Below are 21,964 nucleotides of genomic sequence, written 5' to 3' on the forward strand. Positions count from 1 at the left end.
AAGCAATGGGTATCCAGCAGCTCATTTGGGCATCTAACTTTTGTTCGTATGAAAAGAGTGATAGTGTGGCTTTTTATATGCCAACAGAATTTGGAATAATCATGAGTTATAAATAAATAGTTAATGATACTTTTTATAAGCTGTAAAGAAAATGGACTCGGATGCTAACCTGAGATACCTGTCTGGTCAAAGGTGAATTACTGCATTTGAATTTGTGAAGAATACAAAATAAGGCCTAGTGATTTCAGAATGATGATTAGTCCCAGGTGATCAAGATCATACCTACTAACAGCTATCTCAGGAGAATAACAGAAAAGATGCTACTAGTTAAGGCTTGTGAATTGGGGATGAAAAGGGCAGAAAGACTAATCCTTCCCTCCGATCACAATTTTCTTTAGAGTCATCATTTTCCAAGTAAAGTCAGGTCTTTAGTTTCTAAGACAGAGGAGTTATACTCAGGATACACAGACCTATACTATCATTTTTCTCTGCCAGCTATATCTTCAGATATTTAATCTATCCACAATAAAAACTACCCTGTTTTATATTTACTAGAGTGTTTTGCACCTGTCTTCCTATACATAAAGCTCTGAATCTCATGAATTCATGTTTAGCTAGTTATAGAGGGTCGGGAGTTGTCACAATACACGTGTCATACCAGACTAAAAAAACCAGGACATATAAGCAACTGTATAAAACAAATGCCTGCACTTGTAAGCATGTGGAAATACATTAGCTCTGTTTCGTATGTACTGGGTTCTAGTTTCCCTCCCCTCTCCCCCTTAAAAAAAAAAGCAGAATACAGAGATTATGATTCTCTTGATTTGACTTTATATCTTTTGTTCCCTTTAATTTATACAGCAAGTCAAAGCACTAATAAGATGCTGCTGACAGTTTCAATTTTGAAAATGTCTCTCTCCCCTATCAGGTCACACATGAGTAAGCTGTCTTTCAGAGGGTCTGTAACATAACGTTTGATCACCCTGAACACAGACTTTTTAACTAATTTCTTTATGAGATGCTTTTGCCTATTGTATAAATAAGTGAGCATAAGTCAGCAGGTTCAGGTTAGTCTTTAAAAACAAGCCAAATATAGCTAAACGCTTATAATATAAACACTAGAGTAATGATTATACAGGCTTTTTTTGCCTATTGCCACTGATTTATTTTAAAGATTTTTTTCCCTTTTCACTAAGTTTTGCAGATGCCTGATAATCTGCATGAAACTTGTGTACACAACATATGTAGTGTTATACGGACTGAGGAAAAGGGTCCTGAGGAGAGCTTTTCATCATGAAGATGAACAAGAGTTTCCCAACTTTCTAGTGCTATGCTCAAAAAGCATTCCAATAAATTTGGCATCATGCCAAATTATTTCTGTGAAATTGTTCATCTTTTAGGATTTCCATTAAAATAACCTTTTAAAATATATTTCTATCTCCTCATGTCATCTCACTCTCAATATCTTTTAGATTGATATATGTGCTACTTTACTGAGAATAAAAGCTGAAGCAGAAATAGGGAAGTGATTTTATGAGAGAATATATCACTCAAGACGGATGTAAATAAAAACAATAAAAATATACTGAGTAAAATAAGAAGGATGGCAGAGGAGAGAAGGAGGGAAGAAGGAAAAAACCCCAAACCACAAAAACTTGAAAAGTACTACATTTGAGACTTTTAGCCCAAAGAGCGAAGGAATTTCCTTCCCCTTAATCAAAGGCTTTTAAAAAGTTCTTTTAAAATCCTTCTCTATTCTTATTTTACCTAGAATGAAGATTTTTTTAGTTTCTGTAAATCTGAACTATATTTCCAAATCAAGTGTTGACTGAACTTTAAAAGACAGTAAAAGGGCTACAGGAAGCAAACCCAAATACGGAAACCAACTTTTCAGTCTATCAAATACCTAACTGATCCACAGAATGAAGTTTACTTAAGAAAAATTCAGGTTAATAATAAAGATGCATATTTTAACTTGGAAAAGTAATAAATCAAGGAAACAATCATAGTTGGTAGTACAATTTTCATCAGCCTAGCTTTTTAATGAAGATAGGTTGTTTGCTCCAAAGAGACACTGTAACACCAATGGGAAGTAATTCAGAGAATTATTACAGTCATTGTTACATGACAAGACACATACAGAAGATTACATTTATCTTAAATTGAGAACTGCTGTCTAAAGTGTGCACATAGTCACAGGTTTCAAGTCATTCCAGGAAATGTGGCTTCAGTGTGCTGCTCACTGAACACCAGATTCTCTAGTCTGCAAGAATCAGCAGCATCCGGCCTTCGTTGGCTGCCCCTGACATGCAGTCTATTCAATAGCTCAAGATAAGGCCTTTTATCCAAATGTTCAGGATTATAGAAACTTGCTATCAGTACTGCTGCAGGAGCTATTTTTCTCAAGGACCAATACATCCCTTTGATGAAAGGATACTTCTCTAAGAGCTGATACAGTTAAACCCAAGATCAACTCTTTTCATATATGTTCATATTTCCATGAGGGAAGGAAATACAAACGCACTGTTATTTTCATTTGAATTGTTCTACTTTACTGCAGCTTGACGTGAAGTATACTTAAATATGCTGATGTCTTCCTTCCTCTCTGAATTGCATGTCTGTGCAAACCTATTCAGATACCAAAAGCAAATACCTTTGCAAATGTGCCCAAGAAAACTATCGTGAATAAATGAAAGGTGTGGACTGAACCTAAAATAAAAAATGCCCATTAAATTAGACCTGATAAGTACTTACACTAAAAGGCTTTTAAAACATAACACTCACAATAAAGTAAAACGTCCAACACCAAAACCCTGGCTCTGTTTTACCTTTCCAAAATAACCCCTAAGGAAAGTAAACTTCTGACTGTACCTTCTGGTGAATCAATTTATGACCTGCAACTCAATGAATTATTTAGAGCAGGCACGTGGCACAAAGTGCATAATTAAACCGTGTGGTAGAATGGTTTCATCAGTAAGTGAAAACAGTGGTTTCAAACTAGAGGTTGCATTCCACAATGTCTATGTTGCATAATAAATGTATCGAAGCATATTTTGGTATAAGAATAACTATTACTTATTCTTTTTATTACAGCAAATCCCTAAGGTCTCTACCAGTAATAAAGGACCATCATGCCGGGGACTAAACAAACACAGAGTCCTTGCCCTAAAAACACAAGAACAAAAGTTTGAGAATATATATTACTTCAGGCAGCTTGCTGATGACTGGCAAAAGTTTCCTATTTACCTGGAAAGCACTTGCTCTTTATTTTTTGAAGGAGGATAAAACAGAGCAGGAGGGTTAGTGGGACTGCTCCAGCACCATTAATGCTGCAGTTTCACAACTGATGAACTACCATGTCAGCCAATAACTTCAATGGGTGTTGAAATAAGTCTTCTCTATTTAATGAGGAAGAGAAAACAAAGAAAGGATCCCACTCAATTTGTGTTGCCTGGTATATGGTCAGATTACAAGATTTGGAAAAGGAAATACAGTATTGGAACGCTGTGTGCCTCGCGCAAAAGTGCCTTCATTCACAGAATTTACATCCAGCTCTACTCTAATTACAGTCTGTTGGGGACAGGTTAAACTAGTATGAAATACAAACAAGAAGAAAAGGAGGCTCCGTGTTTCCTTTATACGCCCTATAGGAACATATTGGTACTATATATAGATACAAAGAGGATTTGTCATCTCTTCCTTTTTTTTTTTTTTTCTTTCTAATGCTGCTATGGTTTGAGAGCCTAAAAACATGCAATAAATTTTGAAGAGAAGTAGAGGGAACATGAATTCAACAAGCCAGGTACAAGCATATAATTCATTTGCCATGGAATAAAATAATGAAGAAATACCTTCGTTAATTTTAATGGATTTGACTGATTTTTTTGAATGAGTGGAACTTTGTCATCTGATCCTCTTTTTTCTCTCATTAATACCTCATTAGATATTCTAACTGTTCATTTTAAAAATTAGATATTTTTCAAATTGCCCAAATCCTCACAACACTGTCTTTTTTTGTCAGTCTCAAACTACTCTCTTCACCGAAATCTAGACCTTGCAAATAGCTCTGTCTCCTCACTGTCTCTTGGAAAGGAATGTAATTCCTTTATGCCATCTTCTTGTCTTTATTAAACCACGTATTCAAGAAGAGGGAGAAATCTCCTATATTCTTCTGTAAGTTTTGGAAATTTCTGCTGATTTTGACAGAAGCAGAGAGGGAATAACACATGCCTGTCACCCTAAAAATCACTTCCCAAGTCTGGTAGTACCAAACTGGGACTGAAAATAGCACACTTAAGGATTAGTGTTATCATTGAAGCAACTCTGGAAGCATATGTTAAAATAAGTGTTCTCTGCAAAACAAGGATTTGGCAAACAGATCTTTCTGATAATGTTATTCTAGGTCAAACCTAAAAAAAAAAAAATTTCTCTATGAGAAGTACTGGCATTGTTATATGCATGGATATATTAAACCCAAAGAAAAAAAAATACAAAATAATTCTACCTCTGTTTCAAATATATAATGCTGCACTATGTATGCTGGTTTTCTTTTTAAGTGGAGAAAATAAAACAGTATTCATGGAAGTGCATTAAGCTTGGAATTTAAGTCTGATAACGAGTCCAAAAACCACAGTCATGATTTAACTTAAATCTGGTAAAGACACTTACTTTGAAAATGATTTATTAAGCAAAGCTTCAACTATCTATGCTTTTAAAAATTTTACAGCTTGCTATTGAAATGAAGTTCTTTCATACCTAACATTTGGTAACGTGGATAATATACCAAGCAACATTTACTGATATGATGTTAATCGATTTAGTTGCACCTAAACTGCAGTATAGTGATGAAGTATTTTACTTTTTTGATAAATCACAAAATGCAGTAATCCCCCACAGTCTTCTCAAAGCATAAATCTATTAAGATTATATCATTGAGATTATATCACTGAATTCAATAGAATAAATAATGACCTGTTTAGAGGATACCACATTTAACTACATTACTTCATATACTGAAGCATGTACACTAAGAAGCACAGATATATGCAGTTTTGATAATTTTTATATTAATATTTTAAAGCACTACCTTACTAATCCTTCTCCTAGTGCAATACTCATAACAATAGGATTTTTAAAAGAAAATACTAATATATGGAAATTGTGCTGTGACTGTATGTGGACCATGACATCCAGTATAACAGAGATGGGAAGTAGTTCTGCAAGTTCGAGTGTTTTACAGGCATTAAATGATCAGGTTACAGAAAAACATATCTGTATCAAAACTTAAGAAAAAAACATGTTTATGACTTTAAGGGAAAAGGAGGGGGGAGATTATTCCTTGGGATAAACCAATTGTAATTATATCTTGACCAAAAAAAAAAAAAAATTAAGCCTGAAGTCAATTAAAATAGTCAAGTTATAAAATTCCTTAAAACAGGCTTTAAAAGAAAAGCCTTGACAGATGGAACTTTAGCTGCCATGGCGCAGCTGGGTGCTGTTATAATAGGTTTTTTTTTTTTTTTTTTTTTAAATAACTTTGATCAAAGCTTATTAACTAGCAGCACCGAGCCATTGGTGGTTTGGACTACACAAGAGAATTAATTAAATTTAAAGGGCTGTAGAATCCTAAAGGCACAACATGTAATCCCTAAGGCAGGAACTTGAATGAAGGGGATGAGAACATTTGCCCATTAAAACAGTGGGAAACGGCAAGGTGCTTGCTCTTATTTATTTTGGACATTACAGCAAGTTTATCAGACCAGTTCTGAATCTGTGCTCCTACACAAATGTGTAAAAATGTAGGAGTGTAGAAAGTCTGAAGATTCACTCAATATACAATATTTCCTTATACCTGGCAGTTAACACAGAACATGAAGTTTCATTTAACCAAAATTTCATTTAACTCAATAGACCAGACCATGAGGTCCTTCTTTATCCAAGGAGCAGTAACTTCCATTGATTTCAATGTGAACTATAACTAATGAATTCAAGAGCAAGAGAAAATAAGACAGAAAGCTGACTGAAAATTGGTGCCCAGTAGCCTCATTTTGTCAGCCACATATAATAGCACTGAACACAGCAGTGAACATTCCCTTTCCATTTAATGGCCTAGTGGTCCAAAACATGTTCTGATGCTGATATGGCAAGCTAGAGAATACAGAGCATAGCAGAGACCATTCAAATGCTCTGTCTTCGACTATAAAGGTAACTACCTAGAAAGCAATACAAAAGCAAAGTGTAAATGTTTTTCTCAAATCTAGGGCAGTGCTTTACTCCAATGTTGGTGATGATCAGAACATGCTCTCTCATCTTTGACACCCAGTTTTCAACTCTCATGTTGGTCCTGATAACAATAATAATAAATCAGAAACTTATTCTACCCCGATTTCTTCCATTTCTAGCAGGCCTTCTGCCTGCTAGATTATTCTTCACAACTATAATGAGTACAGTATATAACACCTATCCCCATAGTTTCTTCATGTTCCTGGGAGGAGGACTAACTTACCTTTCACTGGTCTTCTTTCAAACACTCTGAAGTTTGTTTGCTTTTCTTAGTATCATTCCTATTAAAAACAGAATAGGAAAAGAACTAGGCCTTCCAACATCTTCCCTTATTCCAGTCAACATCTCTACGTAATTTTCTCCAAGCCTACTCCAGCTGCTTCTCATCTGTGTGCATATAATTATTTATACTATCACAGAACCTAGCCTAATCAAGAGTGATGACCCTAAAATGCTGGGCACCAGACAAGCACAATAAAATACCAGATCTTTGATTAAGTAGTTGAAGTACAAGATTAGATGTTGTACAGCATGTAGTGGAGGAGGAAAACAAGTATGACAGTACTAAACAGCGTAGGATCAGCCTCAAACGTCAGGCATCTACAAAGCTACCAGAACTTAGTCACAATAGCAGTAGCAAAAGCAACAACTACATCTGTCGTTTTGTCGCATAGCTAGAATTTTATAAACCCTCGAGGGAAACAAAACAAAAATCTCACCTCTCTCTCCCCACCCCCACCCCCCCCCAGAAACGTTCATACCTCTCCACTTCTGAAGTACTCCTTAACAGGATGACTTCCCTCTTGTCCTCTCCTCCATAGCAGAAACTCTCTCCCTCAGTGCATACATTTACAAGACCCTGGCACACAACATATAGTGCTGCTTAGGAATTTATTAAACTGCAGCGAGAGTTTTGTCTCATTTTCAGTCTCACACTGACAGTACTAACCCATATGTCAAATAAATTTCCCCCATGCACATGGCACGATGCACAAAGTTGCTGTACCGAAAGCCGCACAGCATTATTTATGATAGTTGTACTTCTCATATGCATCAGTTGTTTTCTTGTCTGTTTTATACTAAAATATGTACTAATTCAATTTTAATTGGTTCTTTTATAGCACAAAAAAGCATTAACTACATCAGTGTGTAGGTTTGAGACAAAAACTACCATGTTTCAGTTGATTTTGGCTTTAAGCCATGAAGCAGACACTGTAGTCTAACAGCAAACCATAAATCATATCTACTAATGGTACTGAAAGCACCAAAAAGAACAAAATTTTTAGGTAAAGTTTTAGGTTACAAGTTAACTACTACTGTAAGGAAAAGATACTGACATAAAATTTATCTGAATGAAGTTGAATAAATAAATGCAGCCTGTTGCGACAGAGAGGTTGAAAACCTATTTGACAGGCTTGCTGAGAACTTAAACAGAAGTAAAATACTTAATTTTTGTAGAGGACACATGAAATGGTTCTATTTTGCAATTCACCTGCTGTTATGGATAAAAAAAGCCTGGCACAGTAATAATCAATTCCAATGCCCGACATAACAGAGGCTGTGGATTTCTTTAAATTAATTCTCACACCTACTGGATCTTGTCTTTTTACAAAAAGATCTTACCTACTGTAACTTGCCCAAATTGTTTCAATAGTTAATTATCGTGTCAGAAATAATGTGTATTTTTTGTCTACATCTACATTCAAGTTCCAGATATTCAAGCTCACTAAACACCTTTATCTGCTAGACTCTCTACTATCGCGTCTTCTTGCTATATAGCTTAAGATCACGCATATCATTATCTAAGCTCCTTCCGGTATTTCACAGTATTTTGTTTAAATCATATTTAACGATCCCTTCATTGCTATTGCATTATCATCTCCTACTGAACATCTTTCTTCAAATGTGGATGTCCAAACTTGATGCAGCACTGCAACAGAAGGCCAGATCCTATCTTCTGCTCAAAGCCACATGGTCCCTTTTGCCATAACTTTGCAAATCAGCTTTTTTTTTTTTTTCTTAAAAAAAAAAAAAAAAGGAAAAAAAAGAAAGAAAAAAAAAAAGGGAACTGCTACTTCTTTAGGGTAGAGTCTATATTCTTTTTTGCCCAAAGTAGCCTCACATTAGACCACTGGTTCCCTGCCAGGTGAGGCAGGTATTGCTGGGAGGGTACAGACTCATAATTGGTCAGGCAGAGAGACAAACTGAACTAACTTGGCTAAGCCTAAATTGGCTCCCTACAAGGCCAGACAGGACAGTGCTGCACCTCCAGAACAGAGTGCAACATGGAGCAGAATGCAAAAGTTACCCAACTGGCTCTTGGCTTGGCCGGATGAGTCTGCACAGGGAAGGTGATGGCAATCCCCTGAGGTACTCATCTCTACATGGGAGAAGGGCTAGACCAAGCAAAGCTTGGGACATTGTCGACTTTTCCAAGCGAAGCTTAGCTATTAAAGGACCAGGGATCACTATTATATAGTGTTAGAATCAATAGCATTTGTTTCTAGCTAGTATATCATGAAATCCAAATATGTTTATATAAGTTACCTTCCATCTCACACTCTGCAGATATGATGGCTAACTTTCCATTTACGGCTATATTTTGAGATAAATTACTTCATTTCAGAATCCATTTATCATGTGCTATCTTAATTTCCCAGTTCCAATTTCTTAAATAAAATGTGTTGCAGCTCAATGCCTTACAGAAGTCTAAACCTTTTACTCCACTAGTAGTATTTTCATTAAACAGCTGATAATCTCATGTTGAGCACCTACTTTGCAACCTCTAGTTTCTACATCTTTACAACAATTGCAATTAATCATTCTTACTCTTTTCATTAAGATTTTTCTTTATGAAGTCCTGCTCCATCATTTGACTCAGATTAACGTCATGCTGACACACCCATATTTGAATGAACCATTCACTTCTTTGGGTTGTTAATATTGGTAGTTTTCTCCAAATCCTCTGGAGCGCCCTCAGTGCCCTGAGAATTCTAGAAGATGCAACACTGGTAGCCAGATAAAGTCCTTAGCCAACTTTTTAAATTCTGCAGCTCAAAGCATCCCGACTTGCTAATTTTAAAATGTCTAGATTTAGCAGCTCCTGTTTCACATCTGCCTTATTTGCTACAAGAAGGGGAGCAAGTCATTACAAACTATATCTAGTACAAATACAGAACAAAAATGTTTGCCCAAAATGCCTGCTTTTTCAGAATTGCTAGTGAATTTTTATCATTGAACTAAGAGGTCAGTAACAGCTGCATGTATATTCTCAACTTACCTGCAGATTAGTCATTGGCCTCCCATCTCCTGGCCTGAGATTTTGTGTCTTTATATTCTTTGGCTTTCTTTAGCCATTTCCTGCAGTTCCTACTTTTCTTTTATGCTAGCTAACATCACCTTGCTCCTTTTTCTCTTTTGGACATGCACGCACACAAAGGTATGCTAATGTTTTATATCTATTTATCTGCATACACACACAGATACCTGCTTTCACTTTCCTCCTAAGCAGTTTTGAAAGTATGAACTTTTTTCTTGATCATGGCTTTCACCAACACCTATTAAAGTGTTCTTTAACATCATCTTATTCTCACTGACATGGAAAGAGAGAGCTTTACAGCAGTAATATCATGGAGTAACATCTGAATAAGTGATCATCGCTACAAAGGTTTACAAAAGTATTGTTTCTGGGAGAAACTTGACTGTTCACTAAATAATTAAGTTTATAGCCTTAATATTATATTTAATTTTTGCAGTTGAAAGAACTCTTTAGTCACAATCAAAATGACGAACATTTTATCTCTCAAAGGTAACAGAGGGCACATTTCTCAACTCAAAAATAGTTACAATTTCTCCCTGTGATCTTGATCACTCAGTCTAGTCCCTCATGATAGCTTGAGGTGTTTTCTGCTGTTGTTTTTCTTTTTTTTAAGTCATACATCTGTCTCAAAACTCTTATCATGCTAATTAAGGCTTACTGAATGCAGCAAAAGAATCAACACCTTCAATTTTTCTAGGCTTTTTCACTAAATGTATTTTTCACTGCATTATCTGAACTGACCAAATGTTGCTTTAAAGTAAAGATTTCAGAACTGAAGAGCACAGTAGAACAGAAAATTTCTGCAGATATTTGCAGATTTTTTTGTGCAAGCATCTTTCTAAATCTTTCTGAAGCTGTCTGCTGCATATTATATTAGAAAGCTTTCAAGAAATCTGTTCCTAGGAACTACAAAGTTGAATACCACTTATATCAAGGTTTGAAGATCTCTGGTTCCAGATATGCACAGTTAAATAGTTGTATTAAGTTGCTGTCTTTACCTACAGTAGAAATGGAAGGCTCCAGTGAGAGAACCCACAGCAAAATTAGCAAACTTGAAAGGAAGTTCATAATAATTACACTGCAACCGTTATTGCATTTAAAACTTTGGTGACATTCATCCTGCATATTCCAAGTACTTGGCACAATATGCCAAAACTTTGTCATGCATAGTTTTTTGTTTTTTTTTAAATATATAGATCATACTGTAGAATGGCCAGTTGCTGTACCCCATAGACTTCATTTTTCCCCAGTGGAAAAATTAAGTCAAATCAAGTTTTATGAGCACCTTCATAAAGCCAAAAATTCACTGGCAAATTAAAATTAATTCTGCTATAAATATATTTGTTCCATTTATGCAATGCAGAATGAGTGCACAGCTCTTGTTATTGCAGTTAAACCTCTCCTCTTTCCTCTTTTTTTAAAGACTACCTAAACTGTCAGGAACTATATTTTACATTTTAGCAGTTCACTGTGTACACATGACTCCTAGAATTTAAAATGGAATTGTTGATAGTTCAGATACTGTTAGACCATCATTAGTTCTGCAAAGTACGTAATTTGTCATTTTGAAAGAAATTACAGTATCTTCACTTGTGCAACATGCTTTTAAAACTTCCTTTCTTTAATTTGAAAATGTCAGTATTATACTCTGCTTCAGAAAGATATTTTTAAGGCTTGCAGGCTGGCTTGTCACAGAGCAATTTGTCAGGTAGTATTTTGTCTTCATTAAGGTTTATTCATGTAAAGTAATTGGCCTGTCCGTGTTATTCCCCGAAGACAATACATTCTCTTACCTGATGGTAATGAGGACTGTGTTAGATTTTCACTTTCCTCATCAGTGCTGCCATCATACTCCTCCTCTCTCTCTGTTGCTGCCTGAACTGTAGCAATGCTATCTCTAGAGAGGAAAAGGAGGAGGAAAAAAACAAAACAAAACAAAACTTTTCCATCTACTATTCCTGCAACAAATTTATGATTATTTCTGCACTGTCTTAGAGACAACGAGCACAAGTGAATAAAGTGTCCCTATGCTGAAGGATACAAAGACAGACAGTAATAGATAAATTAAGCTGAGGGTACAAAAAATAGGGTAAAAATAGCAGTCAAATTAAGGTGTATCATATCATTAGAATGATACATTCTTTGTCTTTAGAATGATACATCTTTGGATATTTTTGCATTCAAAAATATCCAAATACAGATATCTAAATTATGAGTACATAAATTTAGATTTAGATATTTATATTTCCTAAAGGACAAAAGGAATCAAAGAATTTGGGGAGAGAGTATTTAAGTGCCACCTATGGAAATGGCAGAGGTCAACTGTGTTGGGAAAATCAACTGCATCCTAAGAGAAAATAATAGGAAAGGAGAGATTCAGTGAATATTTAGTTCCTGGCTACAGCACCCAAAACAACATTCTGCTGTTTGCAGTGACATTGCAAAGAATCCTTTGCTTTGAAAACTAAATTTATTGGTTTGGATAACTGAGCACTTACCCATGAAAGAACTGCTTCCCTTACAGCTTAGGAAATGGAAACTAACCCAGCATGTGAATCAGATATGATACCAAGTAACTGTGAATTTCACAAATACCTTGTATATGGCGCATCTGCTGCAGATTCTTTAGCTTCCTTCAACAACTTCTGTAAGTTCCTTATCTTCGCCTTCTTCTCATTCAGCACTAGAACAAACCGGTTATAGAGATCTGCTTCTAGTTCTTCTTTAGCTTTCACACATTTTTCCAGCCTACAATGCAAAATTATCTGTCACTTACTTCACATGTCGCATCTTTTGTAAGCTCTATTTGCTTTCTGGAAGAAAGTTCTGTAGTGAGGTCAGTCTTCCTATTAAGGGAATTCCGGTACCACATCATGCACAACTAGTCTAGAATCTTGTATTTGAAATAGACCCAGAAAAGCTTTTTTCAGAGAAATATGCAATGAACTTAGCTATGAAAAAATATATTCAAGAGGAAAATGCGTTCTTCATGCTTTTTATTAAGAGTTCTTACACACATGCTTTTCGGGCAACTAGAAGTGAAATAGCAAGTGTTCTTCAGTTTCAATGCTGAATTCATCGTACTGCGTATAGGTTAGCAGGATACACATAATGAGATTACAACGGGAGGGAAAAGAGGAGAAAAGGAAAAAAAAGAAAAGAGAGAGAGAGAGACAAAAGCACGACAGAGGCCGACATGTCCAGTAAATACTTTGGGCAGCTCTGACAGTTCCAGAACTCTTTCTTGTGTCAGGACTCCAGAGGCAGCCCCAAGTGGTATATGGACTTTTGCCCCATCATTTTCCATCAACAACCTTGCATGCCCTGTTCTGGTGAGCAACCAAGATACAGAAACCAGTTCTTGGCAAAGCTCAACAGACCACTGAAGCAGAACTCAAAGGCAGCTGTAATCCTTTACTGGTACTCAAACAGACGTAATATTAACAAATCCAATGCTGTGGGTTTCATTTTGATTTACATAGATAAACAGCTGAGATCCTAGGACCCTTGAAGCCCACCACTAAATAGAAACATTTAGTTTTTTAGCTTGAACCAGTCAGAAATTACTTGGTAGAGGACTAAATTTTTTACAATACCAAAAAAAGAAAGAAAAAATTGTTACGGCTGTTGATTAATGTCTTCAGAATAAAAACTTCTTCAAGTTTTTGAAGTCTTAATGTGTATCTGTAGGTAGGTCAATTTCAAGAAAATTAAACACAATGAAAATACAAAAATAAGAATACGGCTATGCACTGTGTCATAAACAAAGCAAGCATGAACTATAATCAAACATGCTGACACTAAAAACCAAAACACTAAATGAAACAAGTGACTAACAAATGGGATCACAGAGTTACTTCTTGTATTTCACAAGTTTTTAGTGCTTGGCTTGCAATCTAAACATTTTAATAGCTGTGTTCACAACCAGGAAATAAACAAGGAATCAAGCATACATCTTGGTAATCTTATTGATCGTAGTAATTATATTATTATGGTAAATAGTAGTAAGTTACAAACAAGATTCTTTTCACCAACACTATAGAAGAATGATGAAAAAAGTTTAGAAGGCATGCCTTCGGTGTTAAAAGTATAAACAAATGTTAAAGTATTAATTTATAAAATAAGAATTTTTAACAGTTTTCCTATATAAATACTGCTTATTTTGTTCGGTGATCAAAAACATATATAAGAAAAAAGACAATAGAAAATAATTTTACGAAGTATTAAGCCTGCTGTACTATGCTTTAGGGATACGCTTGAGAGTTGATAAATAATTCATCTAATTTAAATGCAAATAGCAGAACATCATTACCATATAGATCGGTTCAATAATTCCTAAATGAAAGATCATATGTACTAATCACCTACCAGGAGACTTTCCACCTATAAATGGGAAAATTTAACTGTTTAGTGGGGAACAGACAGACAAAACACTAAAGCAACAAAGAACCATAAAAGCTCTAACGCAGAGCCCGAAAGCCCCTTGACCAACTCATGGAGGAAGAAAGGAAAGCACAGGAATTGCCTGCCACTTATTAAGCAGCATTCTGGCACACAAATAAGAGGGTTTTTTAATTAAATACTACTATTGCTTAAATTGTCATTTGCGTGGTTGAAATTAATTCTTGTGGTATACAGAAAAATAGGAAATAACATTTTTGTGTAAAACAGGCAAGTCTGACATTATCAAATTATTCAGAAAATGCCCTTCTCCAACACACAGACAACACTAATTGAAGAAAATGCTTACTACTACTCTTTTTGTTTTGCCTAACAAGCTGGTTAGTGTCAGAGTAGCTGTGGTTAGTTTAAATAGTTACATTAATAGGGACATTTCCTTAACTTGGCCAAGAAGATGTCATATAAGACAATATCAATGAGGCCCTTGAATCCTGCAAAAATATCCAGTGATAAAAATTCATATAACTTTGTAGGTGTCCACTGAAGTAAAGCTGATGTTACCTGGGCATTAAGAACTACAGAAGAGAAGCCATGACCAGGCCAACTTTGTGGTCCTCTAGAAACAAAATATTAGCATCTGGAAATATACACACAAAATATATGTATAGACTAAAAGGTTTTTTTTTTTTTTTAAATCAGCTGTTACATAGGAGGACACTAGAGGCAAAGTGAATTAGTACTGTGACATGAGTTAATTTTATATGGTTGTCTTCATTTACTTGAACACCTTTTCGGATTTTTCTGTTGTTTGAAGGAATTCATATATAAAGATAAATACATTCTTCAGATAGAGATGTGACATTAATTTAGCGTAACAGTCAATAGAAGCATTAGTGTGAAATAATACTAAATTCATGTTACACTTGCAAGTTATAAGTTATTATACAGCACATGAAGATACATAACAATAGAATGGTAAAAAGCAACAGTCCTCTGCTGCTTGGGAGCACAGATGCATTAATTATGCATCCTGCAGTAGCAGGAGTGTGAGGCAGCTCTGGCTGTAAGGCTGCATAGTCTTTAGAAGTCACTCAGGCATGTGTTACCTGAATTACGTGACCACAAAGCAAAGCTGGCTGGGTTTCATTCCAATACCTCATCAGCTACAAATACAACCTTTCATTGCAATTTGTCACATGCTTGTGCCTGTATTTGATTTGTCTCACTGAAATATCAGCTCCCCAGGCCAAGTAAAGAAGCTGCTCATCTCAAAGACAATCTTCAAATATAACGCAACTAAATTAACTTTCAAATAAAGAAAGTTAATGGCTACAGTGTTGCAAGTCTGATTTGCATATGCTTTCTGTATTTTATATTCTTAGATGACTTATTCATGCTTTTAATGTGCCAGATAGGCTCAAGTTGATATGAAACAAAATGCTTGCACAGCCTACTGAAAATTGCTAGTATTCAGAATGGTTAGGATTTGTAATTAAGAAAATAAGGTAACTGTCCAGTTCTAAGCTCTGCTCAAACATGTAGAAATTCCACATGCTTCAGAGCTAACATGACCTACGTAACTTATTGGCTTTTACACACTTTTCCCTCTCATATAGTAAAGAAAAAAAAAAAATCTGCTTCCTATGCTTGTCCTCAGTGCTACAAAGTACATATTACTTTTATGTCACCTCTCCATTCCATTTTAGGTTCTCCTTTCCCCCACCCACCATCGGTAATGGTTTTGAATCTTAACAAGCTAATGTTGAAGAGTCAGTTTCAAGAACCAAAAATACCTGGTTTGCCTAAGTTGCTTGCGGTTCAGATATACTGTCACTATAGCTGTCAACTTGTGTTGTGGTCAACTGTTTAGATTATAGTTTGCCTATACTGATTTTGGGCATTTGATACAAATCACATACAAATCAGAAATTTAACTTTATTTTAATGGCCAAGGAATTACTTTGATGGAGAGTATTAATTTATATTTACCATCTTTTATATATAAAATAAAAACCTTAGGTATCCGGCTTTGAAATTTCAACTCACCCCCCCCGAGGCATGCAGGCACACACACCAGCACACATTTGCAGCATTTTCAGAATGATCCTTTTGAAAATTGCTATTTCTACTTACCACACAAGGCACCTGAATATATTAGCATTAAAAAAAGCTTTTCCATATAGCAGAAAGTAGCTGGACATCAAGAACCCAGTTCACTTCAGCTCCTAATTAATGACAACAGGGATGTAACTTCAGTGAAATCCATCTCTATTTGAATCTCACTAGTTAGTGTTTTAGGGATTTATTTTAGATCTGGTGCTGTAGAGTCTAATCAGCTAGAAAGTCTCAAACTGATATCATCTATGTATGAATCACCTCCTAAAAACAGAGAGATGTTTGGCCAGGTAAAAGCCTACATTTAGGCCCCCATGAAGAGTGAAACAATTAAAATTAAAGGAGTTACTGCTCTTGCCAGAAACACTCTCAATACATCAGAAAGCACACAGCTTAGACTGGACACCTAATTTAGCCGTCTGAGGATTCAGGGACTTTGCCTTCAAAGGGATTTTTGGCCTTCTCCTGTTTTTCACCTTTACATGGACATGAAACACAGAGGTAGGTGGCAGAAGAGACACCTGCACATGGCACAGTGTTGTAACCAGCAAGCCGCTTACTGCTCAGTGGAAGCTCTGCGGATGATCGTGTACAAATTGAGGCAATTGTTAACAATAAATATGGGCTGATATTTAGGCTAAACTTAGGTGATATTCACTAGGCAGATTTAACCATCTGAATGAAGAGATTGAGACTCTCCTGTCAGTCATTTTAAAGAGCAAGCAGAAAGATGCTACCTTCCTAAGAGAACCACGAGGGAGCTTCTTCAAAGTTGCTAAGCTAAGCCCACAGCCTTCAGGATTATCAAGAAAATTAAAGCAGGGAAATAGAATACTACAATTGCCTTTTTTTCCATCTAGTACCTCCTGCTTTCTGTTCTACCTCAATTAAACAAAAAAAGCTCTTAGAAGTCTGAACATTATGTTTTAATTCTCATGAGGTCCTGAAGAGAGAGATTTTAAGGAAGAGGAACTGCAAGGGTTGCAACTCGGGGGCTGATTATGCTTAAGCTCCAAGAGAAAGGAGGAGTACTTTATTCCCCACACCTACAGGCTCGCTCTCTGGTGTTTCACCTCTCAATGCTGGGTGCAACACAGAAGCTGCAGCCTAAAACCATGGTTAGTGACCAAAGACAGAACTGAACAAAACCTCTCCCTAAGAAACTCACACCACCTAGGCCCAGCATATGAGTCAAATGAGCAAAGAGATAAAGCAAGGTAGATTGGGCTATGACAAAAAGAAAGAAAAAGTCCACTGTTTAGACGAAAATTAATTTTATTCTCCATTTAGGGGACATGGAGAAAGCTTGGTGACCATACAACATTCAGTATTTATTTTGAGAAGTCATATTTCAACAACTCAAAATATGAACGCACTGCAGAACACCACCACCTTCAGGAGCCTTAGAACAGATTGCTTCAGAGAGCATAGGTTGTCAGGCAACTGCGAATTTTTCTTTGGGATTACCCTTTAGAAGCGCCACAACACCATGGAAATTGATACAAGCCCTAATGCCTACGTTACACATTAGCGTGTAATGCAGTACAGCAGACTGGTTACACAATACACCATTGTTCATTACACTGTTAGGCAGTAAAACACTATTTAGGACAGCCATATGCTTGTCAGGGAGATTGTCAGGAAAAAACTGCTATTTATTTTAATGAGGGAGCAACAAAACTAACTCCTCCCAAAAGTTAGCTCTTTTTTTTCATGGTAAATTAACACCAATTAGCTACTTCCTTTCATCCATCATTGTAAAAGATATAACAAAGCTTTAGAATGAGAAGAAGATAAATCTCCAACTTGCATATGCTATGCATTTTATACTAACCAACTGAAATAAGCATAGATAACTTTATTACAGAGTGCAGCAGCAATTTAAATCACTAAGGCAATGGGAATTAAAAAATTAGTCTCTCAGAAAATAATGGAACTTTTTACTATAACAACATACTTGTTCCTAAATTCTGGTCGCTTTGACAAGACAGATTTAAGTCCTGGTAACTTATTTCCCACACAAACATGAAAATAATTTGAAGTGTTAGCTATGAGAATTACAGAGATTAAGAGTCAGAAAAGAGTCCTCTTGCTGAAGAAAGAGGATTCCAAAGAAAAGGTCAATTTTTTTCACTGCATAAAGCTAAAACCGTCTTTATTTGAAAAGTCTAGTTACCAGTTACCTCCTTGAAAGACAGACAACCACAACTATACAGGCTATAAGTAACTCGGCTCAAAACACAAGAGGAGAAAAATGTGTGCGCTTCATTGAGCACATAACTTGAACAGTGCCCATCAGTAAAGCCTTCACTGGCTGCACATGTATTAGTGAGTTTCTAAAGAATATCCTATGAATACACTTTCAAACTCACCGTTTCTCCACATCATTCCAATCACTGAAGAGCCTTTCATTTTCTTTTTGCAGGTGCTCGTTTTCGGCCTGCAGTCTTCCTAAGCGGTCCAGGCAATGACCAATCAGCTCTTTAACCACTTCAACTGGCCTCGAAACTTTTTGCAGCCTTAGAGATCCAAGTCTAAACTAGAACAAGAAGAAAAAATGATTTACCTCACCAGTACTAGAAAGGTCATAAAATCTCACCTCTAAAAGACACAGACATAAGCTTAATAAGGATAGACATAAGGAATATTTACAGCCCTTCAGTTCAAATTGTTATCATAGTGAATTTGTCATAAAAATAAGCATGTGGAATAAACTACATGGCAATTTTCTATGCACTTACTGTATGTTAATGGATACCTGCCATACAATAAGCACAGGATGTAAGCACTGATGTGCACTCTAATGGGCAGGAAAAGAGATACAATACAGAAAGTGTAACATAGTACAACAACCTGTTCTGCTACAGAACAGGATGCAGTCAGCAGTACAAAGATGCAACCAAATGTTTTACATAAGAGGCATTCCTGATGTAACGCAGAACGACAGGAACTGAGAATCTTACAGTATAACATCATTCATGCCACCTAGCTTACTGCCTATTCTGCTAACCACAGCAGCAACTCAATCACATAAATACTACTGATAAATAAATATTAACTATCTTTGATTGAAAGTAGCATCATAAATGCCTATGATCTTTACATAAACCTGAGAGAAGAAATCTAGCCTATTGGTTTTCCTCTTAAGGGCTTAGTCACAAGTTCTTAAAACCTAAATGCAATGAAACAGGTAACGCCAATATTTTCAAGGGGATTTAAGGATTGGATCTTGAATCAATAGCTGTATTTCTTGAACAATGAAGATGATATACAGACTGTACAAGTAGTCTGAACAGATTTGTTCTGCCTGTTCTGGCAGGCAGAAGACTGTTCTTTCTACAATGCTGGGGGAGCAATAGCTCAACCATACACACAAATCAGTATCAGCAAAGCTATAAACATTCAGAGCACAATGAAGATAGATGTTCATGATGACTGTTTGAGGCAATTGACGAAGGAGGATATTAGGCTTGCTTGAACAGGGTCACAAACATTATCTGAAGAGAAGCAAATCAGAGATGAAGGATCCGACTTTGGTGCTCTCGAGAGGGTAGACAAAGAGGGAATATAAACTGTCTTAAGGTGCACTTCCACAGCTGTTTAAGCTTACAGTAGCCATACAACATATTTCTGACACCTCTCTCCAAGACTAGCAGCACATGCTCACTTCTCTCCATTAAGGCAGCATTATCATTTATTTACCTGACTTGGCAGTACGTTGGTTCAGGGAGCTGATCCAGAGACAAGCAGTTTAGACTAGACCACATGATTTGGATTTTGGTCAGCTTGAACTACTATGGAACCAGATTTGTCAGGAACGGGGACATCAAATGATTTGACTTTGACTGGAAATGCCTGCTAGAACATGGAGTCAGTGAGGGACACCTGGAGGGAGCCCAGGTCCTCTCACATCTGGGAGACTTTGAAAGGATTCATGGAGCTGTTGTGGCATTTCTCTACAAAATTAATCATATTCCTCTTTTTAACTTGAAGATGGCATGGCAATAACATCTTTAAAAAACACAAGTGGCACACACTAGGGAAGAGTGATCTGTGTTGTTGCACTTCACCTACTAAAATAAAAAATCCAATTTCATTCACTATTCTCTTCATGGTAGTCCACTTTACTCAGGAACATACAGTAACTAATCAAATAAAAGTCATCCACAAGAAAAGTAGCATTTGTTAGCACTTCTTAAAAAAAGTGAGGTTAACTACTGCTATACATAAGCTTTTGCTGAAAAAGGCCATGTAAAAACTGCTCACAATGATCTTAAAGATACTATTTGAAACAAATAAAAGTTCTTAAACACAGATTAGATAAATTATCTGTGGGAGTCTCCACAGCCACACATGCAAATCATCATGAGCTTCTTCAGTAAGGTGAGTTTATCCGAATATAAAGCAAAACTAAAAGTTTAATTTCAAATTAGCCGCCAATTTTTTCTAAATTCATGTATACAGTCTCTAACAGACTGGTTTCTTCTAGCTTATGTCAATTTGGTGATTATAGTTAACTGTAAGAGATGAAAAGATGCATTTGATTTATTTTTGGAAATAAGATTACATTATCAGTAACCCACAGAGTGACGTGTATTCCCTGGATATCACACTTGCTGTTTGACAGCATTAACAAAGATGGACGTTTGCGTAAAGGAAACTGTTTTTCATCACTTGCAAGCTACCACCAAGCTATATGGATAAAGAGTTCATGCCGCACTTAAATACTAGCCACAGAGATAGAGAAGCACAGTACTATAGATAAACAGAAATGCAATCTTCTACATTCTTATATTGCAGAGGCAACAGGAAGAGCAGCTAAATGTTTTTGTCTTGTATTTTTAATACAATCATTTGAGATAACGTAAAGGCAAATATGTTTAATCAGGACAAAGTCACATTGTCCAGCTTACAGTTTAGGCAGCTCAAAACAATAAAATACCAATATGTCTTCTAAAACAAGTTGAAGAGGATGACAATACATTTCAGCTGAAAGCTTGGTTCTACTCACAATCAAAACTGCGCCAAATACACAGCTAAACATTTAAAGCATATGATTATAAACAAACAGCAATTCAGTCTCTTATTTAAAGAAATTGTATAAATCAATTCTGCTAGTGTAAAGTGGAGCTTTGAAATCGCAAATATATCCTCTGGGAACTGTCTCATGGAAAGACTTCTGCAGACCCGTGTGGAAAACGAACATCCTTTATACAAAGAAAGAAATGAAACCAGGCTTTTGGGCACACTATCTTTTTTTGATGAATTCTCAAAACAGACAGCGGGGAGAGGTCACACTGCAGAGAGCAGGGGCAAGAAATGCATTCCAGCCTGATTAGCTACCGCTGATGTGCCAGCCAGAGAGGAGGTGCTGGACAGATTTCCCTGCACCACTAGAGAGACACATTGAGTTAGCTGGCTGTCTTTCTACGTGTTCGTTTCAAAGTCCAAACTTACTGTGAAAATACTGGAACTGAAAACAACTTCTTATACCCCTTGTATACCAACCAACAGAGTAATAGGCAGAATTTAGTCTTTATAAAGCAATGACTACTATATACTTTCTTATATTAAGCTGTTAACTGTAATGATTTCCATGTCTCATATATTACGATCTGTGGACTGCTTCTAGCAGGTCCACTAAAGGTAAGTAAAGCAAGCCTTTCATTAGGCAGGTGCTTGCATGTCAGCTGAAAGAAATTCTTGATGCTTCTGCAAAATACCTATTCTCCCGTATCTTTTTTTCCATCATCTAATGTTAACACAATACAGTTGTACCATTCCTCTGGTTACATTGCCGCTACCTCCAGCAGGTCAGTGCAGAAAAACACCCAAGGTTTAGACAAG

At 36.2% G+C, this 21,964-nt stretch overlaps 1 protein-coding gene across 9 annotated transcripts in view; it reads right to left on the reverse strand.

Annotated features, from left to right (window-relative positions):
* LOC138064030 (DNA repair protein XRCC4-like) overlaps window positions 1-21,964 on the reverse strand; it is a 198,755-nt gene that overhangs the window by 90,437 nt on the left and 86,354 nt on the right. For 8 of the 9 annotated variants that reach the window (XR_011137241.1, XM_068924649.1, XM_068924650.1 and 5 more), the window contains 3 exons: window positions 18,490-18,656; window positions 12,197-12,349; window positions 11,395-11,498 (listed from right to left, as the gene is read on the reverse strand). Coding sequence is in view for 8 of the 9 variants with exons in the window: in XM_068924649.1 (XP_068780750.1) it covers window positions 11,395-11,498; window positions 12,197-12,349; window positions 18,490-18,656 (424 nt within the window). In the remaining variant the exon portion in view is untranslated. Of the gene's footprint in view, window positions 1-6,507; window positions 6,564-11,394; window positions 11,499-12,196; window positions 12,350-18,489; window positions 18,657-21,964 lie in introns of those variants that run through there. The other variant, XM_068924657.1, reaches the window with a different exon arrangement.

This window comes from Struthio camelus, chromosome W, assembly GCF_040807025.1.
Source record: "Struthio camelus isolate bStrCam1 chromosome W, bStrCam1.hap1, whole genome shotgun sequence".
NCBI lineage: Eukaryota > Metazoa > Chordata > Aves > Struthioniformes > Struthionidae > Struthio > Struthio camelus.